This window comes from Lithobates pipiens, unplaced genomic scaffold, assembly GCF_037356315.1.
Source record: "Lithobates pipiens isolate NorthernLeopardFrog02 unplaced genomic scaffold, aLitPip1_a1.2 Scaffold_8, whole genome shotgun sequence".
NCBI classification, from domain to species: domain Eukaryota; kingdom Metazoa; phylum Chordata; class Amphibia; order Anura; family Ranidae; genus Lithobates; species Lithobates pipiens.
The window spans coordinates 319,651,799-319,665,672 of NW_027507903.1; the positions used below are offsets into that span (position 1 = coordinate 319,651,799).

The 13,874-nt window shown below is 37.8% G+C and overlaps 1 protein-coding gene across 3 annotated transcripts in view; it reads left to right on the forward strand.

Moving 5' to 3' along the window:
* Positions 1–12,618, forward strand: part of CPEB4 (cytoplasmic polyadenylation element binding protein 4) — a 124,058-nt gene extending 111,440 nt beyond the window's left edge. For all 3 annotated transcript variants that reach the window (XM_077472851.1, XM_077472850.1, XM_077472852.1), the window contains one exon: positions 4,594–12,618. In XM_077472851.1, coding sequence (XP_077328977.1) covers positions 4,594–4,821 — 228 coding nt within the window. In that variant the 3' untranslated portion in view covers positions 4,822–12,618. The remainder of the gene's footprint in view (positions 1–4,593) is intronic.
* Positions 12,619–13,874: the final 1,256 nt, after the last annotated feature.

Here is a 13,874-nt window from a genome sequence, read left to right on the forward strand (position 1 = left end):
TACCCAGCCATAGTCGGTGATACCCTGCAATACCCAGCCATAGACACCCCCTCCCCCCTCCCGCCGCCCTCCGGTGCTTCTACCGACTCGCCAATACTATCAAATCCAGAATCTTTTTTTTTTTTTTTTTTTCAGGCTTCCCAGCTTAGAGGTGAGATGCGGGGTCTTATTGACCCCACATCTCACTGTAAAGAGGACCTGTCATGCCATATTCCTATTACAAGGGATGTTTACATTCCTTGTAGTAGGAATAAAAGTGATCAAAAAATTTATTTTTGGGGAAAAAAATGTCAAACTAAAATAAAGTAAAATGAACAATAACATTTTTTTTTTTTTTAAAAGCGCCCCTGTCCCCATGTGCTCGCATGCAGAAGCGAACGCATATGTAAGTCCCGCCCACATATGAAAACTGTGTTCAAACCACACATGTGAGGTATCGCTGCGTACGTTGGAGCGAGAGCAATAATTCTAGCCCTAGCCCTAGACCTCCTCTGTAACTCAAAACATATAACCAGTAAAAAAAAAATTAAATCGTCGCCTATGGAGATTTTTAAGTAGCGACGTTTGGCGCCATTCCACGAGCCTGTGCAATTTTGAAGAGTGACATGTTAGGTATCGATTTACTCGGTGTAACTTCATCTTTCACATTATGCAAAAATTGGGCTAACTTTACTGTGTTTTTTTTTTTTTTTAAGCACAAAACAGTTTTTTTTTCCAAAAAAAAAGCATTCGAAAAATTGCTGCGCAAATACCGTGCGAGATAAAAAGTTGCAACGACCACCATTGTATTCTCCAGGGTGTTTGCTAAAAAAACATATATAATGTTTTGGGATTCGATGTAATTTTCTAGCAAATAAATGATGATTTTTACATGTAGGAGAGAAATGTCAGAATTGTCCTGGGTGCTCCAGAACGCCTGATGGCGCTCCATGCATGTTGGGCCTCTGTATGTGGCCACACTGTGTAAAAGTCTCACACATGTGGTATCGCCGTACACGGGAGTAATAGCAGAATGTGTTTTGGGGTGTAATTTGTGGTATGCATATGCTGTGTGAGAAATAAACTGATAATATGACAATTTTGTGAAAAAAAATAAATAAAAAAGTAAAAAAAATCTTGATTTTGCAAAGAATTGTGGGAAAAAATTACAACTTCAAAAAACTCATCATGCCTCTTACTAAATACCTTGGAATGTCTTCTTTCCAAAAAGGGGTCATTTGGGGGGTATTTGTACTTTTCTGGCATGTTAGGGTCTCAGGAATTGAAATAGGCCGTCGGTACTTCAGGTGTGATCAATTTTCAGATATTGGCGCCATAGCTTGTGGACTCTAACTTTCACAAAGGCCAAATAATATCTACCAATTTGTACTTATTTTTACCAAAGATATGTAGTGGTATAAATTTTGGCCAAAATTTATGAAGAAAAAATTACTAATCTGCTAAATTTTATAACAGAAATGAAGAAAAATTCATTTTTTTACAGAATTTTCTGTATTTTTTCTTTTATAGCACAAAAAATAAAAAACCCAGCGGTGATTAAATACCACCAAAAGAAAGCTCCATTTGTGTGAAAAAAAGGACAAAAATTTCATATAGGTCCAGTGTTGCATGACTGAGTAATTGTCATTCAAAATGTGAGAGCACCGAAAGCTGAAAATTGTTCTGGTTATTAAGGGTGTTTAAGTGCCCAGTGGTCAAGTGGTTAATTGTCTGCATCTAGACTTAACGAGTATTCACTTATTGTAAGAGTATTTAAAAAACAAAAGTCAGAATTCAGCTTTAAGACTTAATTGCATGTATGTAAAAGGTTAAATGCCATTAAGCATATGCGTTTTAATTCAGTGAAGGGCAAGGCTGGATGTCATAAGGAAACTTTGGAAGGGATTAGACTTACTTTGATATCTACATGATCTGTACAGAGGCTGTGATTGGGCAAAGCATGGGTATTAGAGGCCATCAACTTCATGTCCTTCATATCCTCTCCTATCTGTGCAGGCAGAAATGGGGGAAGGAGTAAAATTTAGGAAGGGCAAATGTCTAAGGGTTCCCTTTCAAGTATTGGTTGTGAAGATCAGAAGACTATAGCCCCGTACACACGAGCGGACTTTTCAACATCCAAAGTCTGACGGAATGATTCCGGCAGACTATTCGATCGTGTGTGGGCTGCAACGGACTTTTGATTCGCAAAAGTCTGACAGACTTTAGAAATGGAACATGCTTCAAATTTTTCCGCCAGAACTCTGCCGGACCCAGTTCCTACCGAAAAATTCGCTCGTGTGTATGCTATTCCGACGGACTAAAGCCGACGCTAGGGCAGCTATTGGCTACTGGCTATGAACTTTCTTATTCGAGTCCAGTCGTACGTCATCACGTTCGAATCCGTCGGACTTTGGTGTGATTGTGTGTGGCCAAGTCCGCTCATTCGGAAAGTCCATCAGAACTCTGTCAGAACTCCGGCAGAACTCCTTCGAAAGTCTGTCGGACATAAGTCTGGTCGTGTGTGCGCGGCATAAGAGGCTGTTTAGGGAGTAAATAAAGAGTGGTGAGAGTGTTAATCAGTACATGCAGATATCTGTAATTTAGTATTTCCAAAGATCAACCTAAAACCTGTATGTACAGACACTTATGTGAGGTAGTTACTGATTTGTATGATGAAAGAAACAGTTCTGAACCGATTAAAAGCCCTTTGGTAGGACGAGAGAGAGACTGTGCAGTAGTTGACTATGCAGGACATAAACATGATTGTTCAGTGGCTGCATCTTCCATATGCTGTATTTTGTACCCCTCAAAATCCAACTATCTTTTTGCCTATACCTGTCAGGAACTAAAATGTTCCTCATGGAATTTTGTCCTATATGTAGGGAAGACTTCCAGGTTTTTCTTTTGTTGCAGCACTTCACCTATTTGGCCATTATACTGAACATGCAGCATAATTTGCGCAATGTCAGCAGTAGGAGTACCCATATATCTGTTCTTATAGGTTCAGCGTTACCTGAGTTGCAGTTGTGCTTAGAGGGTTGGGATTCTGCATCTATTTGCACAATTTGGCCTAATGATGGACATGGAGGTAAGCATTTTTGAAGCATTCCCTTTCAAAAGACCATATGAAATTGAATTGGCTACAGCAGTCTTCTATCCATGGTCAGCTGAAGTCCTGCGTTGCTGATTTCCACCCAAGATTGGATTGCCTAACTGCTCCAAATACAGTACAAATTACTTTAAAAATGACAGAAATATAGAAGTTGCCATTGCTGAGGCATTCATAGGTTCAAAGATCATGTGATTTTTTTTTATTGCCTTCTCAATAGCTCTACCTTGCAGACTGCCCTTCTGTTGTCTGTGCGCAACAGGAAATCAGTTGGCTGGACATCAACTTTCAAATTTCAGGTGATCTCTGAAGCCTAAAGCTCCAGCTTTAGCACCCAGATCCCTGAGGTAACACTAGCTGGCTACTAAGCCACCACTATGATACAGGAACACAGTAGAAATGTAGAGACCCGTGGGAGAAATCATAGTACATGTCAAAGGACACAGGTATCCATCACACTCGGGAATATTGAATGCTGGATATTCTGCCTGTGAGTGTAGCTCTGCAAGTAAAGCTCTGAGGCAGGGACAGTGTGACAGGTATGTATTCTTACTATTTTTCTTTTGCAGGGTTTTTTTAATGTATGTGACCGTTTTACGTTAAATACTTGCATTTGTGCATAAGCCAAATTGTAACAATTTCTCTTTTAAATGCTCAGTCTGTCCAAGACCAATAAGTCAATTATGAATTGTAGTTGATGGTTTGAAGCACCCCCTGAAATATATATATATGTTAGAGATTCTCCTTACTGCTCTTGATACTGCTTTTCCATGCCATGGATGTAAAATGAAAAACCATTTGAGATTCCCTTGTACTCCTCAATAGAGATGGACATTAAAGTGGTTGTATACTCTTTTTTTTTTTTTTGTAACTTTTACCTACAGGAAAGCCTATAATAAGGCTTACCTGTAGGTAAAAAAAATATCTCCTAAACCTGTACGGTTTAGGAGATATTCCCCTCGGTATGCGCCGCTGACTGCAGCGGCGCATGCGCACGAGGGGATTCTCGGCCTGAAAATCCGGCAGTGGCCGGCGGCCGGAAAGAAATCTCCCGCACGCATGCGCGGGAGTGACGATATCGCGGCTCCGGCCACTCACAGCGCCGGAGCCGCGATACCCGGAAGAAACGCCGAGGGAGCATGTCAGCTCCCTCGGCGTGGATCGTGCCAGATGTCGGGGCCTCGTTCTAAGGTAAGTATTTCATAATGAGCTAGTATGCGGTGCATACTAGCTCATTATGCCTTTTGCTTTGCAGGTGTTAAAAAAAAAAAAAAAAAAAATTGCGAGTTTACTACCGCTTTAATGTTCTTGGATTCAGATACCTCTATGCTGCAGGACATTGAGGGGTGGAAGATGTCAGCCACTGATTCATCTTTCCAGGACCAACTCAAGATGGAATTTGTTCCTTTTTTAATGACAAACTGTCCTATATTAACGTTGATTTCTGTTTGTTTTTTTTCCCCATTCTTATTTTTCTTTTTTTCTGATCTCTTCTATGCTGACAGGTGGAAGTGAAGCCATATGTCTTGGATGACCAGTTGTGTGATGAGTGTCAAGGAGCTCGTTGCAGTGGCAAGTTTGCTCCATTCTTCTGTGCTAATGTTACCTGTCTGCAGTATTACTGTGAATATTGCTGGGCTGCTATCCACTCCCGTGCAGGGCGGGAGTTCCACAAGCCGCTGGTGAAGGAGGGAGGAGATCGCCCAAGGCATATTTCATTCCGTTGGAATTGAGTGACCCATATACTTAACTTCCTTCCCAAGGATCCAAATAAGTGCACTCTTCTGTTCTCTTAATCTCCCTCCCTCCTTCCATCATTAGGAAAGCATGTCCTCTTGTTGTAGTCTGTATTTTAACAATAGTATAACGAAAGAATGACCTACACCATAGGTATTTTGTAGAGTCTTGTGTCATTGAGAACTGTATTGAAACGCCTTTGTTGTTCCTAACAATATCACTCTGATGCATGCCAGTTTCATGCTGTCCTCATTGAAAACCAAGGGAGCAGGGAGACTGCAACAATTTTAATTAATATTATTATTAATGTATTTTTTTATTTTGTCAAAGAAAAGAGCTTAAAATGGTTAAATATATTAAGCAAGGAAAAAAGAAAACCATAGTATTTTTTTTATTTTAATTAAATTATTATTAAAATGTAATGGAAAAATACTATTAATGTAACCATACAACTACAATAACACTATTTGGTCTGTTTGAGACAGCTTATTTTTTACTTGGGGGGGAGATTTTTTTTATGTTCTATTTATTCAGGGTTTTTTTTTCTTTTTTCTTTTTTTTTTTTTTATTATTCTTTTTAACTTTTATTGGAAATTTTAGCTGTTGCCTGTTGTCAAAAGACCCACGAACAGCGTGCGTAAACATAAATATAAACAGCATTGTAAGTTCAAATTATCTGTGATTTTACAAGGTTAAAGTGACTTCATCATCCTAGACATTTTTCATAAATATCCTATTGTAAGGCACAAACATAAAATGGTGACGTTTGTTTCAATATGCCAGTACAGGCTGTTGATGAATCAGTTATACGTGAAGGAAATGTTGTTCTTGAAGCCATGTTTTATTTCTGTAGAAGCCTACAGTTACATACAGTTGACGGTGAAATGCTTGTTGTTTCTGTGCTAAACTTCTATTGTCAGTTGTGACTAAAACTGTACACTTCTGGAGAATGACAGTGTGGCTGCTGGGAAAAAAAGGCAATTCCCATTAGGCACAATAGGGTGTCCCCCAACTTGTATTACAAAACGAGTGAGGTTATAACTAAAATTTACAAACTTTACTAACTCACTGCTCTTCCTTTAAATTATAAGATATGTTAAAACTCCAGAGAAAGATGGTGATGCACTTTAAGCAATGGCAGATACCGTAAATATACAAGATTATTATTTTTTGCTATATATTATGTTCTTGTTGGACATTAAGTGAACTGGCTCAATCTCCTTGGGGATCTGACATATTTTAACAGTAAACTGTTTGCATTTAAGCTCATAAAGAATGTACATGTTGAGTGAAGTTACTACTGAGGGGAGTGCACTTATTTATTTTTTCACTGAAATAAAAAAATAAAAAAATTAATACAACAATGTCAGTTATAACCCATACCGCCACCCCCCCCCCCCCCCCCCTTCCAAAAAGAAATAGCCTACCAAAGCTCCAATAAGTAAATACGTTCAGTTACAGAAGGCAGAAATGTCTCCGAAAGAACAAATGTATAGATTTTTATTTTTGATGACTAATTTATATCTATAATCGGAACTTACTTAACCTTACATCGGGTGCCAGCTTCTGTTCTCCATTGTGTTACTAAACATGTGGAAGATACCTCAAAGATGGCATTAGATGTTTTATTGAGTTGGTTTACAATTCCGGACTGTAAAAGGAGCCCATTACTGTATCAGTACTCCGTTTGCTGTCCTTAAGGGTCTGTCCCTAGAGTAGTTTTGGGTAAATTCAGGTGGCTTGAGTCACCCATTGGATTTTAATATCTTATGAGTGCTACTGCCGTGTTTCTGTCGTGCTGATTTCTCACTCTGTTTGGTATTGGAGGACAGATCTTGCCACTGGTTGATTCAACACACAAGTTATCCACCCATTGCTTGAATATTATTTTTGGATAAACTGACCCTTTAAGGTACCCACACATCAAGTCAATTGTTTGCACAGTATGAATGATTTCATGCAACAATCTGTATGCAGTAAAGATGTTTGTAACACTTCTCAGATAAGCACGGCAACCTTGATTTGTGAAGGTTGGAAAATCTTAGCTGGGCCCCCGCTAAACATTAAATTAAGTATGCCGGGTATTACAGCTTATCAAACGAGGGTCTAATTGTTACAATGGAAATGATCAGAAGCCTTTTTTTCATAGGTACCTTTTTAGAGCAGAGGCAGCACATAATAGTTACCTGGTTAAAGCTTGCAGATGTATTATACCCCTTTGGCAGATAAAGGACTGGGGAAGGGCTTCCTTCGGCATAAAGTCACTTTACACACCTGTGTTGTCTGTATGTCTTAGGCAGTGTAGCAAAATTGTATCTAGAGGAGTGTCATCTGTATGAGCAAGAAGGAAATTTGGGAACTAGTTCTGTACCGCAACCTGTCAAAATATTCCTGATTGCTTTGCACACAGTAGTTGAATCTCAATGCAATATTTCTTAAATTTTGCTTTAATAATCCCCTTGCAGCTTTGCTTTCCTTAGGTGAGCAGCAAACTATAGAAGTTTGGGTTCTTTGCATGCTAAAACTATCTAGAACAGAATTTGGCAATGAAACTTCTAGTACCTAGTTTTCAAGCTTTTTTGGCACTGAAGACTTTAAGCTGCTTATACCGCTGGATAATTTTTTGATGCCTTAACCTTTAAATGGCCAGAGAGCACGAGCAGGTGACCCTTTTGCCAGTATCTAGAGAACAACAACCTTAAAGTAAGGTCTGGGTTATAAGATAATATAGTTGGATAGAAAATTGATTTTTATTTTTTATTTTTTTTATAAATTTTACTTTGCGTTCTAAAAATGATTAAACCAATTTAATAGTACAAGTCCACCCAGATTTTGTACTTGGGATGAGTCCTATCACACTGATTCATGAAGTGTGATCTGCACCCACTTTTTATCATAAAGTCTCACGTTTAGCTGCAGTAAAATATTAGCCACATTTCTATACTATAATGAAGATGGAAAATCCAATACGGCAAGGATATGCAATTAGCAGACCTCCAGCTGCTGCAGAACTACAAGTCTCATGAGGCAAAGCAAGACTCAGACAACCACAGGCATGACACCCAGAAGCATGGATGCGACTTGTAGTTTTGCAACAGCTGGAGGTCCACTAATTGCCTATCCCTGCAATATGGCTTGTAAGAGCTGCTTGAAATGATTACTGCACATAGGCAAAGATGCCACCAGTGGTGACTTCCAGAAACCCTAAGTCTGTACATTTTGGGTGAGCTGACCCTCTAAACAGTATAAATACACTTTCCCTTATTTCCATTGATTGTGCAAAACTGTAAATGTAATGCACATTAATTTGCTGCTACCCACCACAAAATTGTGGTTTCTAGCCTCTAAAGCCTTAAGCAATGGACAAACTAAGGAATAGATGTAAGTATATTGCTAGTATAACACCTAGGATCAGCAAGTAAGATTTATGAAACGAAAATTAGATTCCAACTTTCTAAATGACTCATAGCCTATTAGACTAAAACCAGCCATACACTGTTGGATTTCCCTCATTCAGCTCACAGACTGAACAAGAGAACTCTTATCGATGCTCTATCCATGCGGTTTAGTGTGGATGGGAAAAATGTCCCCTGACGTCTATTGCATGCTGACGGCCAGCACCCACAGCTGTCACAATACTCAAACAATGGCTGCATCTGATTGGCCAACAATTATCCACGTGGCTTCTTTGATTTTCAGATCAAATTATGCCGTACAAGGGGGTGCCGACAGCCACCCATGGCTCCCAATTTATGCCAGTTCATTAGGAACTGGCCAAAATTTGCTCAGTTTAAGTCTGTTTTTTGCCTAAACACACTGTAGTAAGCTAGATTGTGGGCATAACCAAAATTTAACAGCACACAATGTGCCTGTTGTCTAGCAATCACAAAATTCAGTAACGCTCAAGGCACTCATTGGCTCATATTCTATTCTGAATTCATTGTAAAATTATTGGCATTAAACTTCTAAAAAAGTGGCCCCAACTAACAAAGTGGCTTCCTGCAGTGTGTATAGACAGAGCCAGTTCACTCTAACTGAAACTTGTGCTCTCCACTAAATTATGTATATCGGAGGACATACTTGTGGTATATGTTTAACTCTTAAAACCGTCATGGGAGTTTACAGTGCGATTTAGTCCAAGTGGGTTTATTCGAGGTGTTGGCATAGAGAAGCTAGTGTTGGCTCTTATAAATAACCAGCTCTTTAAAAAGTGCAGATCTAGCTGGTTTTCATATAGTGGATTGTACTGCTTCATGCTATTTCATCACCATAGGTTGTGAAAACCAAAGACTTGCTTCAGTGCTGCTGCTTAACTCTTGAGTCCCTGTTTCACCTTCCAGAAGGACAGCTAAGTTGGAGTAGGACGTTGAGGTATTTTGCTTTTGTGAAGAAAGGAAAATTGTTCCTCTTTTCCCCTCAGCATTAACATTGCTAAACAATATCACTATCTTTGTTGTCCTGATGTTCACCACTCCAACAACAGAGGGGTTATGTGAACATATGTTGAAATGGAAATATGTACTACTGACTAAAGCCCAACTCAAGCAACTTTTTTCAGTTTGTGGTAGAGTGGAGAGGGGTTGGAACCCCTGTTTTTGTATTTTTGTCTGCGCCCCACTTTGGATATTTCTCCTTACTTCCTGTGTCATTGCTAGTGACCACACATATAGTTAAATAAATATCCTAAAGAGGGACACGGGTAGTAATAAAAACAATGGCAGGGATTCTAACCTTTTTACTAGTCTACTTGCGCTCTACTCTACAGTGCTTTCATAGCTGTCTGTGTCCCCTTTGGAGAATTCTGCTCATTTCATGCTCCGATTGAAATGGAGGAAAATCTCCTTAATGGGAACATAGCAATAAAAAAAACCTTACAAATTTCCCTTATTTTCTCTTTTAAAAGAAAAGTTTTGGCTGGAGTGGAGCTTTTAATAATTCTTTGTAGGGGAGCTACTCATAAGATCTATCCCTGTCCAATAGAATTCCCATACTGGGTGCTCTTGTATATCTAGTCAAAAGATTTTCTCAACTCCAGATCAATAGTTTATTTTAAACTTTTTGTACATTGGAAGAGATTATAGGTGGCTTGGGGTGTGCTAGAGTGCCATTCCTACCAGTAAACAGTGGCAAAGACTTAACTTTTTCACTGCCAGGTGTTTGCTCGGCAGAGTCCGGCGGTGTCTTTCAGACCTGCCAGAATCCAAAAACTTTAGGCTCCTAAGATGCTAGTTGACAGAATTCTGGAGCTGCTGCCTCCAGCAGAGAAAAGGTTAATCCTCCATAAATAAACCACTGTTTGGAAGCTAGTCTTAACAAATATTTTCTTTTATTTCCCTTTGTACATGACCTGCTGAATTTCGGTACAGCAATTTTGTAGCTAACTTATTTTTGTCATGCACATATTGTACACTTGTTATGCACTAATTTTATATATCTTATGTTTCCAGCAGTGAGCGTTTAGGCCCACTTTTCACTGGCGGGATATCTCTTTATGCAATACCTCAATTTTTCATATTGCAAAGAGTAGCTTTTTGTACTTTTATTACGGAGAGATCTTCATATAACTTCATTTTTTAATATAAATAATTTTAATAAATTTTTATTTTCTTATATTCTGCTTTTTATACATTTCAGTGCTCTGCATACATTTTGAGCGATGGATGTGGTGCACTGGTAATGCTACTTCAGAACCTGCAGAGATAAAAAAAAAAAAGTAAAAACAAAAAAAAATAAAATAAACAAAAAAAGCACGTGGTTTCAAATAGTCTAGCCCAAAACCAAACATTTGGTGCATATTTCATTTCAAATTTTATTAGGAAAAGCAAAAAAAAGTGAATAGAAACCGCATGAAGGTGACAATATAATCTCGTTGTTTAGTCCCTTGGAAAAAATAAACAAAAATGTAGCATAGAGAATAAAAAGATTAAATAACAAATTAAAATGTATTCTGCTTCATACGTCTCATTTTTTAAGAAATTTAAATATCTATATATATATAAATATATATAAATATCTATATATATACACAGTTGCAGACTTTTTGGTGAATGTTTAGCCATTTTACATATTAACAAAATTTAATGTTAGGTGTTTATGATGCAGCCATGTCTGCGATTTTAAGAAAAAAAAAATGTTTAAGTGGGCAAAAAAAAATCCAAGAAATAAAACCATACCTTCTGGTTCCAGATGTATAATGTTAGTATGCATGACTAATATAAAGAAAACAAATTGTTACTACTAATATTCACTTGTTGTTATTGTGTGAAAAGCGTGTTTACAGATGACTTGATAACACTTTACTTTACAGAGCTTAAAGTACCATGGACTTACTCTTTGCCCTCAGAGTTGTGGTTTTATGGAGTCATGGCTTTAGTATAATGTATGCTAGTAGATAATCGATTTGCCTTTCAGGCCCATAGTTGGCACCTCATCTATTGGCTGGGAAGAAGCATGTGATGTATAGCCTAAGTCCTTGTCTTTTCACATGCCAAGTTTTTTGGTTTCCTCTAATTTTGCATTCTTCGGAATGAGGCTTTGTAGCTGTGAGTGCAGTGCTGCTAACTTCAGCTGTAAGGCAGTTCAAGCATCACATCCCAGAGTGTTAATATGGCTATTTTCTGCACTGTAAAACAAAACGCATTGCTTATTATTTTGAACGTGGTGAAAACCCTCACTGCCCAATGCTTTGGCCTAGTATATACTTCTCCATACACAGACCTCTGCATAAAGCAGGTTAAAAATGTTTGCAGTGAACGACTGGCATTTAATAAGAAATGCTGTTGGAAAGACTTGATAATCCCACCTTTTTTAAGTTTTTTATTTTTTTTATTTTTTATTGTTTTGAAGCATTAAGCCTTCTGTTTTAAAAGGTGATTTAAAACTTGAATGTGATAATAAATTATGGCAAGTTGAACTTCAAGTTATGTGCAATACTTATCTCTGACTTTTGAAAGATCTTTGCAGTGTAATTCTTCATTGTTTTTAATTGCAGGCATTTAAAAAAAAGATGTTTTCTACTGTTCTAGTACTCCTCTTTCTTGCTGGTGTTTGTAAAGAAAAGAAATCAGAAATCAATCTTTCTACTAATGTAAAACTGAGATTATTTTTTAAAAAAATGGAATAAGAGGTTTTGGTCATTGGCGTTATTTTGTTACCTTCTTTTTACCTCTGGCGTTCCGGAAGAGCCTTAGACTCCAGACTCTGGCCCTTCCAGGTATTCCGGGTTTAAAGCTACTGTGATTGATAACATTGTAAGAATTGGGACAATATTTTATTCAACTGTTTTATTTTTTATATTTTTAAATTTGAAAGCATAATTAGTTTTTATAATTTTCATCAGATTCCTTTGTTATATTTTTTTGGAAGTGAACTTATTAACAAGTGGGTGTCTAGTTTTTACTAATCCCTAATGTTATCTTCTTTTTCCAGTGTATTGCTCATTTATCAGAAGGAAAAGTTATTTAAATATGTCAGTTAATTGTACCACTTGGCTGAATTTACACATAGTTTTTACTGTGTATGGGGAGGTTGTAGTATTTATTATAGCATTTTAAATAAAGGTAATTCATTTTTTATTGAAGTCATTTTCACGTTTTAAGTTCATATTTTTGTATGTTCTACTCTAATTAAGTTATATAACACAAGTTCCTTTTTTAAAGAGTTCATTTGTTGAAGTGCTAGTGAAAAATTAATGTTATTAAATAGTTTGCAAATGACTATTTATACCAGTATGCATATAATTTTTAAATATTTGTAATGTGAGATGTTGAATGAATAAAACTTTTAACTCTAAATGCTGTTTTTATTTCACATATTTTCAACAAAAATTATTTGTCCAGCATTAGACCAAAATTGTGGGCATTTACTCAACTTTTTTTTCCAGCCAAAATAAATATGCAACCACACAGCTACGTTCAATGCAACCTGTTCAATGTATCCGAATTATATGCTATCTGGTGTACTTTGTAGAACAGCTGTGCGTCTTCAGTGATTTTGTTTACACACCTTTCTTTGGGGACTTTGGAACCTAAACTACAAAAAGAGTAAAAGCAGAGGACTAGCAGTTTCTCTTTTCCATGACTGACTTACCATACCTTGGTCCACACTGTGTAGAGGTAGCCTCATGTCTGAGAGGTTATCTGATAACTGTTAGGAAAGCAGAAAAGTGTGTAGATGTCTCTACACACTTAAAAATGAATTACTTGTAAAGTAATTACATCACCAATTTTCACTCCTCCAAATTTTAGAGTAGCAATCGCAATCGAGAAATGCCCCTACAATCCAAATTTAGCATTATAAGGCTGTAACAGATGGCAAATCTTGACTTTTTGAGTTCAGGTCAAAGTGCACGAATCGCAAAACACAGGAGCTACTCAGAATCAATAATTAAATTTTGCATGTGACCACAGTTTATTACAATGTAACATGCAATAAAATAGATTCGAGGAAATGGGGCTTTGCCCATGCAGGGCAAAACAGGTTTGATATAAAGCATATGTCAACCTTAGCAAAAAAACTTCTTATTTCACCTCTCTTGTTTTGTTAAAGGCAAGTTTTGCTGACAGGAACAAAATTAAGTCAGCAGCTACAAATACTGTAGCTTCTCACTTTTAATATATGGACACTTACCTGCTCAAGGAGTCCGCAATGTCGGCACTGGAAGCAGATTCCTGGTGAGGGAACCAGGCAGTGAAAACTTTGGGCTTCACTCCTGGTTCCATACTGCACATGCATGAGTCACACTGTGCATTCTGATTGGTCCCTGCTGTCTTCTGGGACCTGTGTGTATTCCAGATGACAGAGGGGGGAGGGGGGTTTTGGCGGACATTGCATAGATCGCCACACATTTCCCCGGAAGTAGGAGCAAATACCTTGATTTAACAGATATCTTCTCCCCCCCCCCCCCCCCCCCCCCATCCCCCCTGAAAGGTGCCAAATGTGACACCAGAGGGGGGAAGGAATCTGAACAGCAGAAATAAAATTTCTGGGTGGAACTCTGCTTTAAAGCCAACTTCCAGCATGGACCAAAGTATGCATGCAAGCGCCATAC